This window comes from Chlorocebus sabaeus, chromosome 16, assembly GCF_047675955.1.
Source record: "Chlorocebus sabaeus isolate Y175 chromosome 16, mChlSab1.0.hap1, whole genome shotgun sequence".
NCBI classification, from domain to species: domain Eukaryota; kingdom Metazoa; phylum Chordata; class Mammalia; order Primates; family Cercopithecidae; genus Chlorocebus; species Chlorocebus sabaeus.
The window spans coordinates 2,352,142-2,375,042 of NC_132919.1; the positions used below are offsets into that span (position 1 = coordinate 2,352,142).

The window sequence follows — 22,901 nt, forward strand, 5'->3', positions numbered from 1 at the left end:
GAGGCTGCAGGCCGGGCGCGGTGGCTCACGCCTGTAATCCCAGCACTTTGGGAGGCCGAGGCAGGTGGATCACTTGAGGTCAGGAGTTCGAGACAATCCTGGCCAACGTGGTGAAACCCTGTCTCTACTTAAAAAAAGAAAAGAAAAGAAAATTAGCTGGGCGTGGTGGCAGGTGCCTGTAATCCCAGCTACTGGGTATGGTTAAGGCAGGAGAATCACTTGAACCCAGGAGGCAGAGGTTGCAGTGAGCCGAGATCGCACCACTGCACTCCAGCCTGGGCAACAGAGAGAGAGACCCTGTCTCAAAAAAAAAAAAAAAAAAAAAAAAAAAATTGGCAGGGAGGCTGTTTCTGGGCCTGTTGTGTACAGGAACCTGAAAATGGCCAAAAAGAATACCTCATCAACCAAGCTTTCCCCAGTTGGGGAATGGACAGTGCGGGTGGGAGATACCTATAAACGGGGACATGAGGGTCTGAAAGGAGAGGGGAATGAATAGGAGGGCTGTTTAGCATTTTAGCCCCAGCTTCCTGTCCAAGCGGGTGGAGCCAGGATAGAAGCTGGCAACTGTACTCACTTAAGAGAAAGAGAAGTAAGTCTTTTTGGTTTCAGCAGAAAGGTTAGCAGGTTTGGGAAATTATCCAAAGGCCAGCAATCTCTAAAAAGGTGTTCCTTAAGTTTTTCTTTTTTTGAGATGGAGTCTCTGTCGCCCAGGCTAGAGTGCAGTGGTGTGATCTTGGCTCACTGCAACCTCCGCCACCTGGGTTCAAGTGATTCTCCTGCCTCAGCCTCCGGAGTAGCTGGGATTACAGGCATGCACCACCACGCCTGGCTAATTTTTGTATTTTTAGTAGAGACGGGATTTCACCATGTTGGCCAGGCTGGTCTCGAACCCCTGACCTCAAGTGATCCGCCTGCCTCTCGGCCTCCCAAAGTGCTGGGATTACAGGCATGAGCCACCGCGCCCAGCTGTTCCTAAGTTTCTTCATGGCTTCTAGGTGCTTAGTACCTTTGAGCAGGAGAAAAGCTGGCTGTCCATCATTGTGACTTTCTCATGAGACGCTTTCCATTTTCAGTCTTCCTCCCCAAGTCTTGTGCACCCCACCCCCCAGTTCAAATTTCATTATGTCCTCCAATTTTTTAATCTTTTATTCTTTTTTAACCAACCACAATAAGAAGCACCAATTCCCCAATTTTTTAATATGCTGAGCCAGAGACATCCCCTTAGTGAAACTGTCTTCTTATCCCCCCACCACTCACCCAACAAAGTATCAACTCCCAGAGCTACTAAAATCAGTGCAGACCCCTCCAAAGCCTGAGTCATGAGATGGGGGAAAGGGCGTGAAGCCAGAAGTACAGGTGTTCACAGTAGATCCCAGAAGGTGTCCCAACCCTTCAAGCCTGATGTCTCATCGTTTGCAAGCAGCTGAGGAGCTTTTCACATGCCATCATTAAAACAAGACCCATGGGAGGAAGCTGGCTGCAGGACGAAGAGGAAGCAACAGAAGACTAGTACACTCAAGACATACCAGAGAAGATCCATTTCATAAATATTTATTGTGTGCCTCAGGTGCCAAGCACTAGGCTAGGTATGCTGTGGCCAAGGCCAGGGGACCTCTGGTAAGCCAGAGTGGGACGAAAGGTCACAGAGCGGAACTCCGCTCCACAGTGATAATTTGCAAAAGATGAGTCTTGCTGTTCACCGCCGTGCGGACGCAGCACCAGAGACGGGACCACGCGAAGACCCAGAGGGCGCCGTCGTGCTCGTTTGAGAAGAGGCAGCCTCCGTGTCTGTGGGTTCCGCACCCATGGAGGCAACTAACCGTGGATCAAAAATATTCAGAAAAAGAAAAATATTTTTAAAATACAAGAAAAAATAATACAAATTAAAAAACCAACACAGCACAAGAACTGTTTACACAGCATTTACATGATATGAGGTATTTGAGGAGCGCAGAGATGAGTTAAAGGATATAAGGAAGGATGCGTGTAGGTTATACATAAGGGGTTTGAGCATCACCCCTGGACGGGTATTCGGGGGGCTCCAGGAACCAATCCCCACTGGACAGTGAGAAGCGACTGTAATCCTGTTTTTCTATGTAGAGATAAAAAGAAATTCAGTGGATTTAAGGCTGGGCCAGTCAGCTGAGCCTGATTCCCCCAGTCTGAATGATGAGCGGGACTCTGAACTCCTTTGACAGAGGTGGACCCATTCAATCATCAGTGACGTGGGGTCCCCACAGCCAGAGGTTTACCTCCTTTCCCCACCCCAAGTGAGTTGTCAGAGGACCTCTCCTGAACTCACAGAACAGGTCCAATCAAGTTCCACTTCCCTATTCATGTCCTTTCCAGAAGGTGGGTGCGGTGGCTCACGCCCTAAGTTCCAGCTACTTGGGAGGCTGAGACAGGAGAATCGCCTGAGCCCAGGATTTCAAAACCAACCCGGGCAACATAGCAAGATACTGTCTCTTAAAAAAAAAAACTGTAGCCTCACATGATGTCATAGCTGAAGAGTTAGGATCACGGGGTCTGGCCTCCCAAGAGAAGGTATATCCGAGGTCACAAAGCTGCCAAGCGTCAGCTGGGTTGAGAAGTGGCCTGGTCCTCCTCCTTTGGCTGTCTGGGCCAGGCCTGGGGAACTGCTATCAAGTGTGGGGTGGTGAGTCCCTGAAAGCCTCCCAGAAGTGGGTGAAGATGGAGAGGGAACTCCACCCCTCCTAGTTACAGGCAAGAAGAATCATTCACTTTGCTTAGTGGCACCCAATCAACAAGCTTAGCAGATGAGTGGGAAGACAGGGAAAGGGAATCAGACTTGGGGTCCAGGAGCTCACAGGACCCTGTTCTGCCCCAGGCCCCTCAGGAATGGAGAGCTGCTAGCCGGACCTGGGTAGGTCGCCATTACTTACTGGGGCTTTTGTCTGGCATGAAAGGTGACGGGAGAAAGGGGCAGATTTTTATCCAGGCAGCCACCGTGGGTGTGGACACTGAGTAATAAGGAAAGAAATGCAGTTCAGAAGCAAAGAGGGAGGAGCCAGGTCCTCTGAGCTCTTCTGAGAAACCAGAGTCCAGTCAGGCCCTGCAGCTAGAGTGGAGCTGCCGGTGGCAGCGGGTTAGAAGCGTGGCGGGAGAAGGCTGACCCAGCGGAAAGGCACAGGAGATGGACAAGGATGTCAGGGATTCCTTTACAGAAAAAAGAGGTGGTTTTATGACAGCAAAACCAATTCAGGTCAAGGGAGTGGGGCTGGGCAGAAGTTATGAGTAAAGCAGGGCGGAGTCTTGCCATGGGAGTCAAGAGTCCGCTGGATCACGCAGGGGTGGGGACATGGCGATAGGGAAGGCGCCTCCCAGGACTGACGGGCTGCAATGCGATCATGCCCCACACAAAGGACCGAGGTCCATGTCCCAGCAGCCCCAGTTCACACCCAAATGCAAGGCTGTAGGGTCCAATCTTGAAAGCTTAAGAGCTCAGCGGCCTATGCCAGGAATGAGGCTCTCTCTGGAGGCAAGGCGGAGAGCAGTGTCTGGTCACTGGCTGCACAGCCCAGAGCAGATGCCACAGAGCCAGGGCTCAGCTCCAGGTGCACTATGAGATCTCTCCCCAAGGCCCCAGGGCCCACTGGGAGGGGACACACCGCTGCTGCCCAGCCTGCTCCAGTCCCTGTGCCATCAGGGACACCTCAGTGGGGAGTGCTAGAGCTTCCCAGCCACCTCTCTGATGAGCTACCCTGAAACAATGCGGAACCATTTGTTAAAGACAGGTCCTTAAACTTCACACCATACACCAATGTAAAAATGCTAAATGTAAAAAATAAAACCAAAATAGCCATAATACAATATAGGAAAACATTTTTCAGCTTTAGGGTGGTGAAGGAGTTTCCACCCATAAAGGCAAACCAAGAAAATATAAAGACACAGTGTGGTAGATGTGATTACCTCTCAAAGCTATAAAAATAAAACAAAATCGTCATTCAAGAAAAGAAAAAAAGGGGCCGGGCGCGGTGGCTCACGCCTGTAATCCCAGCACTTTGGGAGGCCGAGGCGGGCGGATCACAAGGTCAGGAGATGGAGACCATCCTGGCTATCACAGTGAAACCCTGTCTCTACTAAAACTACAAAAAACTAGCTGGGTGTGCGGTGGGTGCCTGTGGTCCCAGCTACTCGGGAGGCTGAGGCAGGAGAATGGTGTGAACCTGGGAGGTGGAGCTTGCAGTGAGCTGAGATGGCACCACTGCACTCCAGCCTGAAATGACAACATGAAGGGATGGGCCGGGCGCGGTGGCTCAGGCCTGTAATCCCAGCACTTCAGGAAGCTGAGGCGGTGGATCACCTGAGGTTAGGAGTTCGAGACCAGCCTGGCTAACATGATAAAACCCTGTTTCTACTAAAAATACAAAAAATTAGCCAGGAGTGGTGGTGAGTGCCTGTAATTGGGAGGCTGATGCAGGAGAATTGCTTGAACCTGGGAGGCAAAGGTTGCAATGAGCCAAGATCACGCCACTGCACTCCAGTCTACACAACAGAGCCAGACTCCATCTCAAAATATAAAATAAAATTTAAAAACATTAAAAACCCAGCAAAATGAAGGGACATCTTAGCAAGATGTGGCCCTGCAATTCAGTAAGAAAAAGAGCACCTGGATAGAAAAATGAACTGAACAGAAATGAATCAAACAATAGATATATGAGCGCTAACAGAAATATAGAAGGCCGGGCGCGGTGGCTCACGCCTGTAATGCCAGCACTTTGGGAGGCCGAGGCGGGCGGATCACGAGGTCAGGAGATCGAGACCATCCTGGCTAACACGGTGAAACCCCGTCTCTACTAAAAATACAAAAAAAAAAAAAAATTAGCCGGGCATGGTGGCGGGCGCCTGTGGTCCCAGCTACTCGGGAGGCTGAGGCAGGAGAATGGCGTAAACCCGGGAGGTGGAGCTTGCAGTGAGCTGAGACCACACCACTGCACTCCAGCTTGGGTGAGAGCGAGACTCTGTCCAAAAAAAAAAAGAAATATAGAAAAGCTGAGCCTTGCCAATACCACAATCAAATTCAAACAATGAAATCATTTCTTGCCTATCAATTGATAAAGAATTTTTCAAAACTAGCCTGCTGGTGCTATCGACAGGTGTGGTGAAAGCAGGGACTCACAGAAATGTCAATGAGCACACTGTTTTATGAGCAAATTCATCACACAGGAAGAGACTTTTTAATTAGAGTCCTATCTTCTGCCTCAGGAATTCTTTTGCAAATATATCCTAAAATAAGAAAAATGCATAAAGATTTTTATTGTTTTTAATTCTATTTTGTTTTTTGAGATGGGGTCTCGTTCTGTTGCCCCGGTTGGGGTGCAGTGGTACAATCACAGTTCACCGCAACCTCCACCCCCTGGCTTCACAGGATCCTCCCACCTCAGGCTCACAAGCAGCTGTGACTATGGGTGCACACCACCATGCCCGGCTAAGTTTTTATATTTTTGTAGAGATGGGGTCTCACTCTGTTGCCCAGACTGGTCTTAAACTCCTGGGCTCAAGCAATCTGCCTGCCTGGGCCTCCCAAAGTGCTGGGATTACAGGATGAGCTACTGTGCCCAGCCATAAAGATTTTCATACAAAGATATTCACCAAAGCACTATTTACAATAATGAAAATGAAACCAATCATGAAAGTGAAGCCTGTAATCCCAGCACTTTGGGAGGCCAAGGCGGGTAGATCACGAGGAGAGGCGATCGAGACCATCCTGGCTAACGTGGAGTAACCCTGTCTCTACTAAAAATAGCCGGGCGTGGTGGCGGCGCCTGTAGTTGCAGCTACTCGGGAGGCTGAGGCAGGAGAATGGCGTGAACCCAGGAGGCGGAGCTTGCAGTGAGCTGAGGTCACGCCACTGCACTCCAGCCTGGGCGACAGAGCGAGACTCCATCTCAAAAAAAATAAAAATAAATAAAGGAAAGTGAAAACCAGAAAATCCAAGTTTCCGACTAGGACCAGTGGGCTTGCTGAAGCAATGCTCACAATACCAACAGCATGTGAAGAAAACAGGGTTGCTACTATTAGCAGGGCTTGTCACTGGGCAGTGTGGTTACCACTAATTTTTATTTTTACAAGTTTTCTGAAACATGTTAACTTTATAATAAGAAAGAAGTTATATTACTAGATGAAAAAGATTATAAAACAGTAAGATACCATATGATCCGTATTTTCTATGTAAAAAAATATACATATAAAAATACAAAGACAACAAAATGTAAAATAATTTGAATAGTATAATTCTAGCGTTATTCAATATTTTCTAAAATTTTACTCAGACAGGGTCTCATGTCGCCCAGGCTAGAGTGCAGTGGCGCGCTCACGGCTCACTGCAGCCTTGACCTCCCTGGCTCAAGTGATTCTCCTACCTCAGCCTCCTGAGTATCTGGGACTATAGGTGCGTACCACCATGCCCGACTAATTTTTGTATTTTTTGTAGAGATGGTGTTTCGCCATGTTACCCAGGCTGGTCTTGAACTCTTGAGGTCAAGTGATCCATCCAACTCAGCCTCCCAAAGTGCTAAGATTAAAGGTGTGAGCCACAGTGCCTAGCCTCCTACGATTTTTATAATGAAAATGTACTGCTTTTTTTTTTGAGACAGAGTTTCGCTCTTGTTGCCCAGGCTGGAATACAATGGCGTGATCTCAGCTCATCGCAACCTCTGCCTCCCAGTTCAGGCGATTCTCCTGCCTCAGCCTCCCGAGTTAGTTGAGATTACAGGCGTGACGCACCACACCTGGCTAATATTGTATTTTTAGTAGAGACGGGGTTTCTCCATGTTGGTCAGGCTGGTCTCGAACTCCCGACCTCAGGTGATCCACCCACCTCGGCTTCCCAAAGTGCTGGGATTATAGGCACGAGCCACCACGCCCGGCCTGTCCTGCTTTTTAAAAATAAAATCGTCAGACTAAGAATAATAATAATAAAAAAAAACCTTGAAATTGTCAAAGGGGGAAAATGCTGGCTTGTCCTGTATCAGAAAGGGCCTCCCATTCTTTGGAATCTCACATCTCTTGATCTCAGCTAACTCCCCTGCCTGTGGGATGTATTTCCCATCCTACTCTTTCTTTTGAAAGCTTCCAGTGCACTCCCCAAAGCAGATTTCATCTTGTTCTCTGCCCACAATACCTAAATCTGCTCTTTCTACTTCTTCACTCTGAAGCTCCCCAGAACTCGTTGATGCCGTTACAAAGCTCTATTGGGCTGGACTGGGGAGAGGTTTCTAAGGTGGAACGGGTGGGATTTAGTGGAAGACTTTAGAGCTGGTGGGAAAGGAGAGGGAAGAACAGAGATTTGTACTCTGGAGGGCTGGGTGGACGGTCAGCAAGGCGACGGGAGAAGCAGGTGCAGACTCTCAGAGGAGTTTCACACGGCCACGGGCCAGGGGCTGAGGAATGAGGACGTTGGAAGTTCAGGACGGGTCTGGCTCTGGGCACAATGAATGTATGAGGAGTGGTTGAGGTACCTGGTGTGGATGAGGTCAGCCGGCAGTGGGAGAAAGGGCAAGCGGGCCCATGGGTAGACTCCTTGGGATTCCTCAAGAGGGAGGAAGGAACCTAAAACAGGAACACAGGCAGCAAGCCAACCAGTAGCTGCAGGGAGGGAGAGGGTAGTGGAGGCAGCGAGAGCACAGGCAGTTCTACCCCTGGTGGCAGAAGTGGTCACTAACAAATGGTTTACCGCAATTTTTTTTTTTTTTTTTTTTTGAGACAAGGTCTCACTTTGTTACCTGGGTTGGAATGCTACAGTACTCTCGGCTCACTGTCGCCTTGACCTGTCTGGCTCAAGCAATCCTCCCGCCTCAGCTCCCGCAAGTAGTTGGAACTACAGGCGCGCATCATCACACCCAGCTCATCTTTTGTATTTTTCATAGAGATGGGGTTTTGGCGTGTCGCCCAGGCTGGTCTCGAACTCCTGGCCTCAAGCAGTCCACCTGCCTCGGCCTCCCAAGGTGCTGGGATTATAGGTGTGAGCCACCATGCCCAGCTGGTTTACATTTTTAATAAAATAATTAATTGTCAGGGTCCACAATTAAGCAAATTTCTCACAAATCTGGATTTCTGGCTTCCCTCAAAACATCAGAAGATCCAGCAACACTGGGCACCTATTTTAGCATGGCAATAACTAGGGGGAGCTGAACACAAGCCACTCCACTGTATTTTTATTTTTTAATTCATTATTATTATTTTGAGACAGAGTCTCGCTGTGTCACCTAGGCTGGAGTGCAGTGGTGTGATCTTGGTTCACTGCAATCTCTACCTCTCAGGTTCAAGCGATTCTCCTGCCTTGGCCTTCCAAGTAGCTGGGATTACAGGCGCCTGTCACCATGCCCAGCTAATTTTTGTATTTTTAGTAGAGACGGGGTTTTGCCATGTTGACCAGGCTGGTCTCAAACTCCTGACCTCAGGTGATCTGCCCTCCTCGGCCTCCAGAAGTGCTGGGATTCCAGGCTGAGGCGCCGCGCCCGGCTGAAAGGTTTCCTTTGAGAATGAAGTCCTCATCTGTGCTTACCCAGAGCTCTCACTGAATACGGCCAGAGTTTGCTCCATGCAGCCCCCAGATAAACCCACATTTGGGCGGCCAGGCGCGGTGGCTCACGCCTGGAATCCCAGCACTTTGGGAGGCTGAGGCAGGTGGATCACCTGAGGTCAGGAGTTCGAGACCAGCCTAGACAACATGGTGAAACCCTGTCTCTACTAAAAATACAAAAAATTAGCTGGGCACTGTGGTAGGTGTCTGTAATCTGGGCTACTCGGGAGACTGAGGCAGGAGAATCACTTGAACCCAGGAGGCGGAGGTTGCAGTGAGCTGAGATCGCGCCATTGCACTCCAGCCTAGGCAACAAGAGTGAAATTCTGTCTCAAAACAAACAACCCCACATTTGGCCTTGAAGGCAGGAATCCTGGGACAAACGTGTGAGGTAAGGATCCTGTGTCAGCCCAGACAGGGACTCCCCTTTTCCCAGCAGGAGACAGTTTCCAAATGGCCAGTCTCTGGGCACAGGCCCCTGCTCACCGGTGTCCCAGGAGGGGGCCTGCTCACAGTGCCCTCTGGGCGGCATTCTCATTCTCTCTGGACAGCACAAGCTGCCATTTCCCTGGGGCCTGACTGGCTCCTCGGGCCAGCCAAGTGCCCCAGCTGGGAACTTCCTGGCTCTGGTTTTTAGATTCTGGGGCCACATGCCCTGAATGGGTCCACCAGATGGCAGGCAGCCTTTCCTCTTCCCAGACTGACACGAGCTCGCACACCCTGCCTGGGGAGGAGGCCTGGCTGTTTCTCTGGCAATTGCTACCTTCTCCAGGAAGCTCAAAAAGCACATCAGTTTTGTGTTGTTCTGTAAGTGAAATATTTGGAGCTGCCTTATTAAAAAAAAAAAAAGAATTAAACCTCTCTTTCATTATACAATTATGTATTGCCAAAGAATAATTTACCTAATAATCAGTTCTTTCCTGTTGATGCTGGTCCAACATGTACTTTGACTAGACATTTTATTTTGCGATTTCACTAACTACTTAATTATCTGCACTACTGCCAAATACAAAGTTCCGTGAAGATCTGGTAGCATAAATGAAGAATGCTAAGTAATTCCGCTGACTACATGTCACTCACTGATCACAGGCTGGAAGATAATATTACCTTAAACTGCTAAATTGTGAAGGTGAAAGATGTTTTTTTCCTTCCCCGTGTCCTATCACTGCAGTCGCCATCCCTAGAGGTGGGTCAGACGAGCCTGGAAGTGCATCTTCCACACGAAGAGCAGCACTCGCCATAGACTTCTGAGTTCTGGCACAAGATCCCAGTCTTGGCTTCTTGGACCTGAGTTCAAATCCCATTTCTATGACCGAGCTCTGTGGATAACCTTACGGCAGGTCACGGACACTCTCTGAGCTTCCCTTTCCTTCAGCCACCACCAGGCAGGAACATCACACAGGCTGACGGGGTTACTCAATGAGGCAGTATGTGTGGAAGGTGGACCATCAACACTGGCCCCCCGTCCTCCCCGCATCCCACGAAGGATGGGTTTTGCTCTTCGTCAGGGTGGTACTTCGCACCTGCAGGCATACACGTGAGGTCTCAGCCTTCTCATCTGAGTCCACTGATGGAAGGTTTTCTGAATGGAAACTGAAAATTCAAAGAATCAGAAGAGGAGCAAGTGTTTCCACCGTCTTCCGGGGTCTCAGTCCTTCTCGCACTTAAGCACAGCTCTAACTTTGAAGCGCGCATCCTCATCTTTGGCATGAGGAAGACGAGGCTTAGGAAACAGACTTACCCCGTGCAAGGAATGGAACTGGCGGGAACCCAGGTCTGAACGTTGAAGCCTGTGCTCTTTCCTGCCTCTCGCTCCCCTGGGGCGGGTGGAAAAGAGGCTTGGGTCACACCTGCTGGCCCTCGCAGAGCATCGTTTGTGAACCAGTTCTGCCAAGTCTGACTGTACTTTTCCTCTACCCCTTCTCCTCTCAGGTCCCCAGTGAGGGGGGCACCCACAGCCTTCCTCTTCCCTCAGGAAACCCACGCTTCTGCTTGGATTGAGAGCGGGAGACAGGCTACACCTCAAAGGGCCCCTCGAGGGGCAAGGGCGTTCCGTAGTCACAACGTAGTCCCTGGAGCACAAAGCACAGCCTCCACCAGGCAGCATGAGCTGCTCCAACCAGCAATTTAAAACATCAGCCGCTGTGAATGTGAATGTCACAGAGCAGAGCAGGCACGCCGGGCACGCGTGACGCCCGTCGTCAGTGGGGCGGGCGCCGCACAGCCCTCTAATACTGTGCTGGCACTCACACCGCGAGCTGTGTACTCGGGATTACTAGGAAGGTTCAACACCATCAACGCTGCCCGCCGGAGGCAGAAGCCAATTCATTCTGTTCAGCCTCTTCTGGGTTTCACCGAGGTTAGCGCCCATTCAGCAAAGCAAGTCTCCTGTGCACCAACTCCCCTAAAAACCATGTGGCCGTGACCCTTTCCTGAGGGGACCCCTCTATCGCCAGAAAACTGCTGCACCTTTGAAATGCTCCTTCTTCCAGAGGGCTCTTGACTTTTCCCACCTGGACCCTCCTCCTCCCAACGTGCACAGCTGCTGGGCGGCCACATCTGATCCTGTACCAGAAACATAAGGGGAGATGGGATCTTCCTTGAGCCCACACAGACCCCAGGGTTAGTAAGATCCATGTTCTACCCAGAAACGCCCCTTGTGAGAAGCAAGGCCTGGATAACCGACAGCATCTACACCACATAGAACCCTCACCTTCTCATATAAGCAACACACGACATGCATGTTAGCCAGCCAACCAGAGAAACCCCAAACAAGGGTCAACAAAAGAACACTGAACCCAGCTGCTTTCTTGGAGATCCTGGTATGACACCTCCTGGAATATAAGGCTTTTGGAAAGTTACTGTTTTAAGATCACTCAGCCTTTCCCCTCTAGTATCTTAACTAGTTATCAAGAAAAACTTGATCCAAAGGACTGGCCCAACCTGGATATATTCTAGAGTAGAAGGACAGACAGAAAGAATAGAAAAAATAGCTGGGACCATGAAAAAAACATTAAAGGGTCAAAAGGGATTATACCAGGTAAAGAGACCATGGCTAGTGTTTTTTGCCTCTACTTTTATTTTTCAAATTTTATTTCTGTGAAAATGTATCTGTTTACAGAAAAATACAAATCTGGGTAGCAATTGTCTCCATTCCCACGGGGAAGTGAAGGCGTTTTGATAAAAGGGCCAAGGGTGCCCTCGTGTGGCCACGGAGGGAAATGCCGCAGCTGCAGCAGAAAGGAGGGGCTCCAGGAGCTGGTCATGAAGTCATCGGCTCCCTTCTTTCAAAAGGCCTTGGATTCCCCACAGGCTTTTCCGTCTTTTCCACTCCTTGCAGCTTTGTTATTCCTGTCAGAACTTAGAAGTTCGAGTGCTCACATGGTAAGCCTTGATTTCCATCGAGAGGAAGGGCTTTATGTTTTATAAAAAATATATACTAATCTACACGAAGCTTCGGATGAGTTGAAAGGCCACTGCAGAGCCGCAGCCCTGCCAGGACACGCAGCAGAGGTCTGGAGTGGGGACTGTGCGGCCAGGATGTGTGGGGAAGGAACCAAGCTGACGGAGGCAAAGCAGATTCCAAAGAACAAAAGCAGCTTTAGTTTGCCTGGAAAACAGGCTCAGCTTCTGTCAGCTTCTGTCTCCACTTCCGTTATCAAGAGACCAGAAGCCGATTCTAGGGACCAGAAGAGAATTTAGGGTCACACCACAGAGATTTAATTTCATGCCAACCCAACAACATGAATGTGACCTCCGGACACGTAAGGAGAGTAACACTCAAGATGATGACATATGAGTCAATAACCTATTTCTTCAAAGAAAACCTTTGCCACCTGTACCAGAGGTATATGCAATGACGCAACCCACAATTATAAAGCACATGCACGACCAAAACAATGTTTAAGTGTCCTTTCAAAAATATGTTCAATGTTCTCTCACTAGGTAGTCTAAGAAAATCTTCTCAGGAAGGAAATGGAGACATCCAAATGCACAGAAGGCACTCCGCTCCAGACTGTGAAAGCCGGCCTGCTCATGGATTTTTTTTTTTTTTTTTTTTTTTTTTTTGAGACCATCTCACTCGGGTTCTTTTTTTTTTTGAGACGGAGTCTCACTCTGTTGCCCAGGCTGGAGTGCAGTGGCACAATCTCGGCTCACTGCAACCTCCACCTCCCAGGTTCAAAGGATTCTCCTGCCTCAGCCTACCGAGTAGCTGGGATTACAGGTGCGTGCTATCACGCCCAGCTAACTTTTGTATTTTGAGTAGAGGTGGGGTTTTGCCATGTTGGCCAGGCTGGTCTCGAACTCCTGACCTCATGCGATGCGCCCACCTCAGCCTCACAGTGCTGGGATTACAGGCGTGAGCCACTGCGTCCGGCCACTGTCACAGATTTTTTAAAACTCTAAGGTCATTAGCTTAACATCTATAAAATCTCCTCCATGACATGAAGCCTTAAACCTAGGGACAGAAACACACTGAGACACAGAAACACCGTCTGTGCCTCAGTACACGGAGCATTCTCTGGAAATCCCTGAGACACAGACTTAAAAGCCAGTGCTGTGCCTGAAAGACGTTTTGAACAGGCAAGGAGTATAAGTCAATACACTCCTGTTGTAACATGGAAAAATACTTGTAAGATGTTAAATGAAAAAAAGACCAGAATATAAAACTGAATATGCAGCATGAGTACAACCAAAGTTAAACCCACACACTCACACACCCCATCTATAGAGAGACTGGAAAGAAACGCGCCAATACCAATAGTGGTTATGTTACAGAAGGTTGGGACTAGCGTGATTTTGTTGTTTTGACTTTCATTTTTCCAAATCTTTGATGAGCATGTGCCACTCTTTCATCATGAAACCAGCAAACAATAAGTTCTTACTACTTACTGAGTGAATAGTTGCTACTTAACCAATTATCCTAAAATTATGCCAAGGAAACTAGGTTTGGGTCCAGCAAAGGACTCAAATGTGATATTCACTTGAGGTAAGGATAGTGGGATGGTGTGGGCTAGCACAGCAGAAAATTACTAGACCAGGGGAATCCACGGTCCTGAATTGAGTCTTGGCTCTGTGTGACCCTGAGTATTGGATTTTGCAGCCTGACACATGAATGCTTGAACTAGAATAATGATTCTTAACCCTTAGTGGGTTATTGACCCCTTTGTCTATGTCTGAGGGTTCTGGGAACCCTCTCTCCAGGAAAAAGAAAACACACACACACACACACACGCTCACAGAACTTTTCGAAGTAACTCTAGGAGGCATACGGACTCTCTGGAGGTCCACGGACCAAGTTAAGAACACTGGTCAGAGGCTGGGTGTGGTGGCTCACGGCTGTGATCCCAGCACTTTGGGAGGCCGAGGTGGGTGAATCACCTGAGGTCATGAGTCCGAGACTAGTCTGGCCAACATCGTGAAATCCCATCTTTACTAAAAACACAAAATTAGCCAGGCATGGCGGTACGTGCCTGTAATTCCAGCTACTCAGGAGGCTGAGGCAGGATAATCGCTTGAACCTAGAAGGCAGGGGTTGCAATGAGCTGAGATCGCGCCACTGCACTCCAGCCTAGACAACAAGAGTGAAACTCCCTCTCAAAACAATCACAAAGCCACTGGTCAGTATGCTGTCTTCTCTAGCTCCAGCTCCACGGCCACACGAAAGCACACTAGTTCCACTTCCTGTGTCTCTGCTAAGGGCCGGATCTAGCAGATGCCAAGATATGCCAAGGTCACCGGCTTCCTGTCCTAACCAACAGCCACCTCTCAGAAGGCTGGCTTAACTACTCAGCCCGTCTTCTTAGCAGATGGCAAGGAGCTCTGGCGAAGATTTTAGTCGAAAGAGAACCCTAGGCTGCTGATGCAACATCGAGCTGTTAAGTCAAGCACAGCAAACGGTCACCCCTTTTCCGGGGGGACTGCTACTGAACCCTGGTATTCCAACTAGAAACGTGTTTTAAGGTCACCCCTTTTCTGGGGGAACTGCTACTGAACCCTGGCATTCCAACTAGAAACGTGTTTTAAGGACACCCCTTTTCCGGGGGCACTGCTACTGAACCCTGGCATTCCAACTAGAAAGGTGTTTTAAGGACACAGTTACTCCGGCCTCAGAACTCTCCAATGTGAGTAGGTAAGTACAGAGGGGATTACAAGTGAAGCCACAAAAAACAGTATTTGATCAGCAACAAAGTATCTGAGACTTTCTTAAGCTACCTACGGCATATACTATTTTGTTCCATTTCTCATTTCTGTCATCAGTCGCTCACTCAGCTAACCCCAGGATTCAAATAGGACCACTGGTTTTTAATTTGTGAATATTCTTATATTAAAAACAAAACAAGCTCTACTTCAAATGTCCGAACAAAAATCATAGAGTAGTAAAACTGCTGCAAAATGGTACTTTCAACAGGCTGGAGGTGGGGGTACGGGTGCCTTCTGTGTGCCTCAGTCACACCCGGGAATTCTGCTTACCTAATTCTGCTTCTGAAATAAGCAACATCAAAACAGCCGCGTGTCAGGAATGTGCCATTTACTGGGTACTCCCCAGACTGCTGCTCCTCCTAGCATTACTAAGGCTTCTCTCCCCGATGCCCCACCACCCACCCACGGCTAGCTCCCTTCGTGGGACTGACGCAAGGTAGGTCCCATCTTGAAGAGTGACCTAGAAGAGGGTACCAGGGCCTCCAACTGGAGGCAGAGAGAGCCACCCCTCCTCAAAAACACCCTTGGGTGACAGAGAGAGCATGACACTCTAGGCAGTGCTGCCCGACCCAGACTCCACGAACAACCCTTCTGGCCTTGCAGAAGCAGTTCAAAGCTGAGGGGCAGCTTGAGCCAGCGTGCAATCCCTCGGGAGTTTACTGAGGGCTTTTGTTGTTACTGATGACAGCAATTCTTCTTGTAAACGGCCACGCTACAACTCCCTGTAACTCAAAATGCGGGAAGGCAGTGGCGGGAGGTGGGGACAGATTCATTGGTTTTTGTGTTTGAAGATAATTCCACACAATGCTACTAATGGGCCACTGGTAGGATTCCTCTTGCCACCCCACAGGCCACTCCAAAGCAAGTGACTATAAACACTTTTCCAACTGTGCAAGAAGTTTCTAGTTAACTGGCAACAAGCCTGAAAATTTGGTTCCGTATGTAGGTACAAAGCTGGTTCATCAAATCCCTGTTCTGGCCCTCAACCCAATGCATTTCAACTAAGGCATCGTCCACCTCCTTCTTAACGTTTATCAGACACTTAAACAGGTACTGTCCAGCCACTCCTGGGAGGCATTTCCCCCTTTCAGCCACTGGGCTGCTCAACTGCTCAGAAGCCTCTTGATCCTGGGCTCCGTTGCTAGAGCCTTTACAACTTTCCAGAACCTCCACCCCTCCCTTTTCCTCACTACTTTCATCCTCCGTGGGCTCCGGGTTTTCCTCCTGGGATAGGGACTCCTGGCTCGGGCACGGGCCCTCCACAGCGGCAGGCTCGCCTTCCCGCAGAGCAGGCCCACAGAGGGCCCTCTCCTGGGGGCCCCTGGCCAATTCTTGGCTATTGCCAGACTCTTTGGGGGTGGACTTTTTCTCTTCCAAGGCCTGAATGACGTCCTCGGGAGCTCGAGGAACTTCTCTCAGCTGTCTCACTCGCTCTCTTTTCTTTCTCCTTAAATGAATCCAGGAGTTTTCTATGGCCGTTAGGAAAAGGCTAACTTCCTCTTTTCCACAGGGAACTCGTTTATGCTGGACCTGTTTGGAGGAAAAACAGAATTTGATGGGAAATCACTTTTCCCCTCTCTCCAAACTCGATGAAAAAAAAAAACGAAACAGAAGGATCGTTATGAGTACTTCGTCAGTATGGTCACCCAGGTACCTTCAAATCTGTGAGAATTTGTTCGATCCATGCTGTGACAGCCACGATGCCTTCCGCCGTCTCAGAGCCCAGGGACGATGCTCTGAGGGACAACTCTTTCATCACGGATGCCAGCACCACAAATGTAATGGGCTTCCTTGGTTTCTCTAATTTTCTCCGCTTACTTGGTGGTGACTGAAGAAAAAGGAAGCATGGAAAAGAGAAGAAAGTGATCTGAGTAATTAAACCTCATGCATTGTAATGAACTCAGAGAAAATTTCCACAACGTCTGCTACCAATCACAGAGCACTGAAAACACAAAGGCTTTTGCATGTGTTATTTCCAGCACTTAAACCAACCCTGCAGGGTGCGGTCGTCCCTACCTATAATCCCAGCACTTTGGGGGGCCATGGCAGGATCACTCGAGCCCAGGAGTTTGAGATCAGCCTGGGCAACATAGTAGACCTCCATCTCTAAAAAAAGGTTTAAAACTAGTCAGCCACAATGGTGTACACCTGTAGTCCCAGCTACTCTGAAAGCAGAGGAGGGAGGGTCATGTGAGCCCAAGACTTCCAGGCTGCAGTGAGCTCTGACTGTGCTACCACAATCTAGCCCAGGAAATGGGGTGAGACCTTGTCTCTTTAAACAAAATTTTTTTTAATTAAAAAAATAACCCCACAAGATAGAGTTTTGGCATCTCCCTATTTTACAAAAGGGAAAACTAAGATACAGAAAGGCTATGTCACCACAGCTCAAGGTCACACAGTAACTGCAGTTAGGACTGAACGCTCAACCCAAGTTCTTTCCAGCCGCACCACACTGCCTTTGTTCTGCCTGTCACGACGTAACTCCTCCAAATGCTAAACGTCCTTCATGTACCTGTGGTACCCAAAGCAGACCTGCACAATTATTTCTTCCATGACATCTCAAGGACCCTGGGGGCACTGTGTTCTTTGCTAGAAAGAACTGCACGGCATAAACATCGTCAAGTTGTAGTTTTGAGTTTATATTTGCTGAGGCTTGAGATAAAGCAGCCGGTGAATCACAGCTGTGAGATTACATGCAAGGAAGGATCAGGGCCACTCAGATCACATGGGCAGAGGAGGAGGACTCCTGAATCTTGGCTGACGTCAGGACCAACCCAGCGGCGAGCTAAGCACTGCTGTTTAGCTGGGGAGGGTGACACCAGCGCTGATGAGAAGACTGGATTTGAAAGCTGGTTCCAAGAAAATCATGACTGGCAGCTTCCATTCCATCTCAAGCTGGGAAGGTGAATTATACCCTATCCACTAGAGGGACTCAAGTTCCACTTTAAAAACCAGTGGCACCGGCCGGGTCGTGGTGGCTCATGCTTATAATCCTAGCACTTTAGGAGGCCGAGGCAGGCAGACCAGTTGAGGTCAGGAGTTCAAGTCCATCCCAGCCAACATGGTGAAACCCCATCTCTACTAAAAATACAAAAATTAGCTGCGCGTGAGGGCACGCACCTATAATCCCAGCTCCTCAGGAGGCTGAGGCAGGAGAACTGCTTGAACCCGAGAGCCAAAGGTTGCAGTGAGCCGAGATTGTGCCACTGCACTCCAGCCTGGGCAACAAGAGTGAAACTCCGTCTCAAAAAAAAAAAAAAAAAAAAAAAAACCAATGGCACCACTGTATTGAAAATTTATTTTTTTATTTATTTTTGAGATGGAGTCTCACTCTGTCACTGGAGTACAGTGGCGCAATCTCAGCTCACTGCAAACTCCGCCTCTGGTTTCAAGTGATTCTCCTGCCTCAGCTTCCCGAGTACCTGAGACTACAGATGCCCGCCACCACGCCCAGCTAATTTTTGTATTTTTAGTAGAGACAGGGTTTTACCATGTTGGCCAGGATGGTCTCGATCTCTTGATCTCATGATCCACCCACCTCGGCCTCCCAAAGTGCTGAGATTACAGGTGTGAGCCACCGTGTCCAGCCTGAAAATTTCTTTCTTTAAAGTAAAAACTTTAGGCTGGGTGTGGTGGCTCATGCCTATAATCCCAGCACTTTGGGAGGCAGAGGCGGCCAGATGAATTGAGCTCAGTAGTTTGAGACCATCCTGAGCAACATGGGGAAACCCCGTCTCTACAAAAAATACAAAAATTAGCTGGAAATGGGGGTCCCAGCTACTCAGGAGACTGAGGTGGGAGGATTGCTTAAACCTGGGAGGTTGAGGCTGCAGTGAGCCGAGAGCCCACCACTACATTCTAGCCTGGGCAACATAGGAGACCTTGTGTCAAATAAATAAGTAAACAAATACAAGTAAAAACTTTCTAAATGGCATTTTTAAAAATGACTCTTAGTTGCTGGGTAGAGTGGCTCACACCTGTAATCCCGTCTACTTGGGAGGCTGAGGTAGGAGGATCACTTGAGTCTAGGAGTTCAAAGCTGCAGTGAGCTATGACTATGCAGCTGCACTCAAACCTGGGTGACAGAGTGAGATGAAGAAAGACTCCCGGCCGGGCGCGGTGGCTCACACCTGAAATCCCAGCACTTTGGGAGGCCGAGGTGGATGCATCACTTGAGGTCAGGAGTTCGAGACCAGCCTGGCCAGCATGGTGAAACCCTGTCTCTACTAAAAATACAAAAATTAGCCAGGCCTGGTGGTGCACGCCTGTAATCCCAGCTACTCGGGAGCCTGAGGGAGGAGAATCACTTGAACCCGGGAGGTGGAGGTTGCAGTGAGCTGAGATTGCGCCACTGCACTCCAGCCTGGGAGACAGAAGGAGACTGTGTCTCAAAAACAACAACAAAAAGGATAAAAAAGAAAAAACACTAAGTCAGATTTGAAGATCTTTTTTTGCTAAAAGGAATCTGATGACTGCTACTGATAAATTCCTGTTGTACCTGGCAACACTGACAGCACGCACACACGCACACACACGATAGGTTCTGATTATCGGGGGAGGTCTTCTAATAAGAACTAATCAGCAGCCTCACACTGTATACATACCCAACAACCCAGCCAGTTTATTCTACTAGGCAACTGTTAAGAAAGGATAAAAAACAAAGTGTGTCTGTGTGTGTGTGTGTGTGTGTGTGTGTGTGTGTGTGTGTGTGTGTGAAGAAACTGCTCTTGAGAAGTGAATAGTGGACTCTAAGACCTGTCTGAACCTGAACTTGTTCAATTATGTTTCAGACAAGATGAGACAAATTCATATTGACATTAAGACAGTCATATTGTTATTACTCAATCATCCTGCAAGAGAAACATAATTTCGAGTCTACTGAGAGCCTAACGCTTTGCAGTAAGGAGCTTACAATAAGAGTATTAAGCTGGGGACGAAGTGTATGAAGCTGGTGTGTGGGAAGATGATGGGGGTCAAGAATCAGGACTCCCCATTCCCCGTCCCAACATCGAAGAACATGGCCATGGAGAGCTTACTGCAACCTGGTCCTCCTCGCCAGCCCACCCTGCACAGCAAAGGTCATCTACAAGGACGGCTAAAAGGGCAGCACTTCCTGTCTCTTCTCACAGGGGGAGCAATCATGTGCTCACAAATTCTGACCAGTAAAGTGAAGATATTGCTGCTTCTCATGCCAAAGCTGACCTGTGATACTCTTTCTCCAAAAGTAAGGATGGGCTTCATCACTTCTAGAGATTAAAAGAAGAAAATACATCTTTACCAACTGACAAGAACTCTATCAGGGATACTTTCAGAGTTCTGAGGAAGTCAGAAATTACAAAATCAACACTTATCACCCAGTTATCTTAGGACTAAAATGAAAACTTCCCTGTCTCAAATATGGCTCCTCCACCTGCATCCTGACCCGACTTTCCCATGTACAATGGTCAGTCAACAAACTTGGGATTTCTGAAGATTTCTTTTGTAAACATTTTCCTTTTATTTTTATTTTTTAAATAGAGAGGGGTCTTGCTATATTGCCCAGGCTGGTCTCGAACTCATAGACTCAAGCCCTCCATTTGCCTCAGCCTCCCAAAGTGTTCGGACTCCAGGCCTGAGCCACTGTGCCAGCTGCATTTCGGAAGATTCCTAATGAACTGCTTTAACATGCACATGCACACACATAATCTCAGGACTGTCTTCAATGTGGCTTTGCTCTACTACAGAAACTAGACATTAAGAGACAGGCCGGGCACAGTGGCTCACGCCTGTAATCCCAGCACTTTGGGAGGCCAAAGTGGGCGGATCATGAGGTCAGGAGATTGAGACCATCCTGGCCAACATGGTGAAACCCCATCTCTACTAAAAATACAAAAAATTAGCCAGGCGTGGTGGCGGCACACGCCTGTAGTCCCAGCTACTTGGGAGGCTGAGGCGGGAGAATGGCGTGAACCCGGGAGGCAGAGCTTGCAGTGAGTGGAGATCGCGCCACCGCACTCCAGCCTTGGCGACAGAGTGTGACTCCATCTCAAAAAAAAAAAAAAAAAGAGAGAGAGACAGACAATTCATACTCCAGGAGTTCTCAAGCAAGGCTTTTACATGATGAAAGATTAACTTAAGTATGGCTCCCAGCAGTTGTTCAGTCCCCCTCTTGTTTATCATGAAAATTCCTAGTGGGCAGGGTCACAGTAAAATATAGGATCATGTTCTAAGAAATTAACAGTTAAATTCAACACCATAGGTCTCTGGTCGTAGGCAATTTTTACATTTTGCTGCAAACACTAGTACGTAGAAGCTGTCAGTTTTCCCCCAAGTGAAATGATCTTATTTTGCTAATATCCTTATAATTGCAAACCACAAATATTTTAAATGAAATATTTAACTCAAATTTAAAAGAAATATTTACACTCAAACTGTCATAATCTAGTGTGGCAGGTAAGGCATACATAAATAATGCAACATTTTAAAGTCTACCCCAAAACCAATCATTTACAATGGCTAATCCAGCTTAATGCAAAGAACTAGGTGAATTTACGGCTGATTTTTGATATGAAGATGCACTGCTGGAATTACAATGTGAGAGAAGCCTGGTGAAGAGTCGTAGGTCCGTAGAGGACACAAGTTTTACATCTTTTGAATTCCAAGTAGTCAAGGAATGATCATCAATAAGGGAGGAACTGCAAGCGTTAAAAACACATTAGATCACAGAAGCCATCAATCAGGCAAAAACGAACAAATAAACCAACAAAAAACCAGTTCTTAAATTTTAAAATATGCTACATAGCAGGGTGGTCTACAAATTTCTTTTCTCGTCTTTTTTTTTGAGACGGGGTCATGCTCTGGCACCCAGGCTGGAGTGCAGTGGTGCAATTATGGCTCAGTGCAGCCTCGACCTCCTAGGCTGAAGTGATCCTCCCACCTCAGTCTTCTGAGTAGCTGGGACTACAGGTGTGTGCCACCGTGCCTAACTAATTTTTGTATTTTTTGTAGAGATGGCGATCTGCCATGTTGCCCAGGCTGGTACAAATTTGAGTCTCCATTTTAATTTCTAGATCTCAATGGTGCAATCAGCCAAGAAACTTTCACATGTGGTGTAGTTTGACACAGATCAGTGTAGCATGTTATATCTCTGTTAATTATGGCTAAGGCAAAAAAAAACAAAAAACAAAAAAAAAGGCCACAGGCTGAATGAAATCATTAAATTCTCTCTAGTATTTGCAGGAAGAGAAGAGCCATTCTACAGAGATTTGATGCGCATGAAGCCACAACCTCTTTGTTTTCACAAAGCAGCTTCTAGAAAAACCTCAAGGGGAAAGGGGACAGGGCAGAGAGCAGACCCCAGTGCAGTGGTCTTCTGTTTTTTAAAAGACATAGGGTGTTACAATGTTGCCCAGGCTGGCCTTGAACTCCTGTGTGCAGGTGATTCTCTCACTTCAGCCTCCCAAGTGGCTGCAACTACAGGTGCACATCACCACACCCAGCCCATTTCTTTCATCTTAATCTGACAGGTCGTTGTTTAAAATGTCCTGAAATCATCCCCAGGATTATGTTAAAACAGTAAAAAGTAAAAATAGCAGCTGGGCGCCATGGCTCACGCCTGTAATCCCAGCACTTTGGGAGGCTGAGGTGGGCAAGACTCGTCTCAAAAAAAAAAAAAAAAAAAAAGTCAAAATAGCAAGGGGAAGAAAACTTACTGCAGAATGCTACCTATTTAAGAAGGAATGATTATAAATACACACATGTATTTCCTTGAATTTGAAAAAATGGGCCGGGCACGGTGGCTCATGCCTGCAATCCCAGCACTTTGGGAGGTCAAAGCAGGCAGATCACTTGAGGTCAGTAGTTCAAGACCAGCCTGGCCAACACGGTGAAACCCCATCTCTACTAAAAATATGAAACAAACAAACAAACAAAAAAGAGCCGGGCATGGAGGCGTGCACCTGTAATCCTAGCTGCTTGGGAGACTGAGGCAGGAGAACTGCTTGAACCCAGGAGGCAGGGCCTGCAGTGAGCTGACGTCGTGCCACAGCACTCCAGCCTGGGCAACAGAGCAAGACTCTGGCTCAAAAATAAAAATACAAATAAAGGAAAGATAAAGTATAAAATTGCTTAAATAGTAACCCATGAGGAAGTAAAGGATTAGAGTGAATGAGAT

At 48.0% G+C, this 22,901-nt stretch overlaps 1 protein-coding gene across 3 annotated transcripts in view; it reads right to left on the minus strand.

The window, feature by feature from the left end:
- Positions 1 to 1,535: 1,535 nt before the first annotated feature.
- The window catches only part of METTL16 (methyltransferase 16, RNA N6-adenosine), a 94,884-nt gene continuing 73,518 nt past the window's right edge, over positions 1,536 to 22,901 (minus strand). For all 3 annotated transcript variants that reach the window (XM_037987488.2, XM_037987489.2, XM_037987487.2), the window contains 3 exons: positions 16,404 to 16,577; positions 11,015 to 16,279; positions 1,536 to 10,362 (listed from right to left, as the gene is read on the minus strand). In XM_037987488.2, the coding sequence (XP_037843416.1) occupies positions 15,656 to 16,279; positions 16,404 to 16,577 (798 nt within the window). In that variant the 3' untranslated portion in view covers positions 1,536 to 10,362; positions 11,015 to 15,655. The remainder of the gene's footprint in view (positions 10,363 to 11,014; positions 16,280 to 16,403; positions 16,578 to 22,901) is intronic.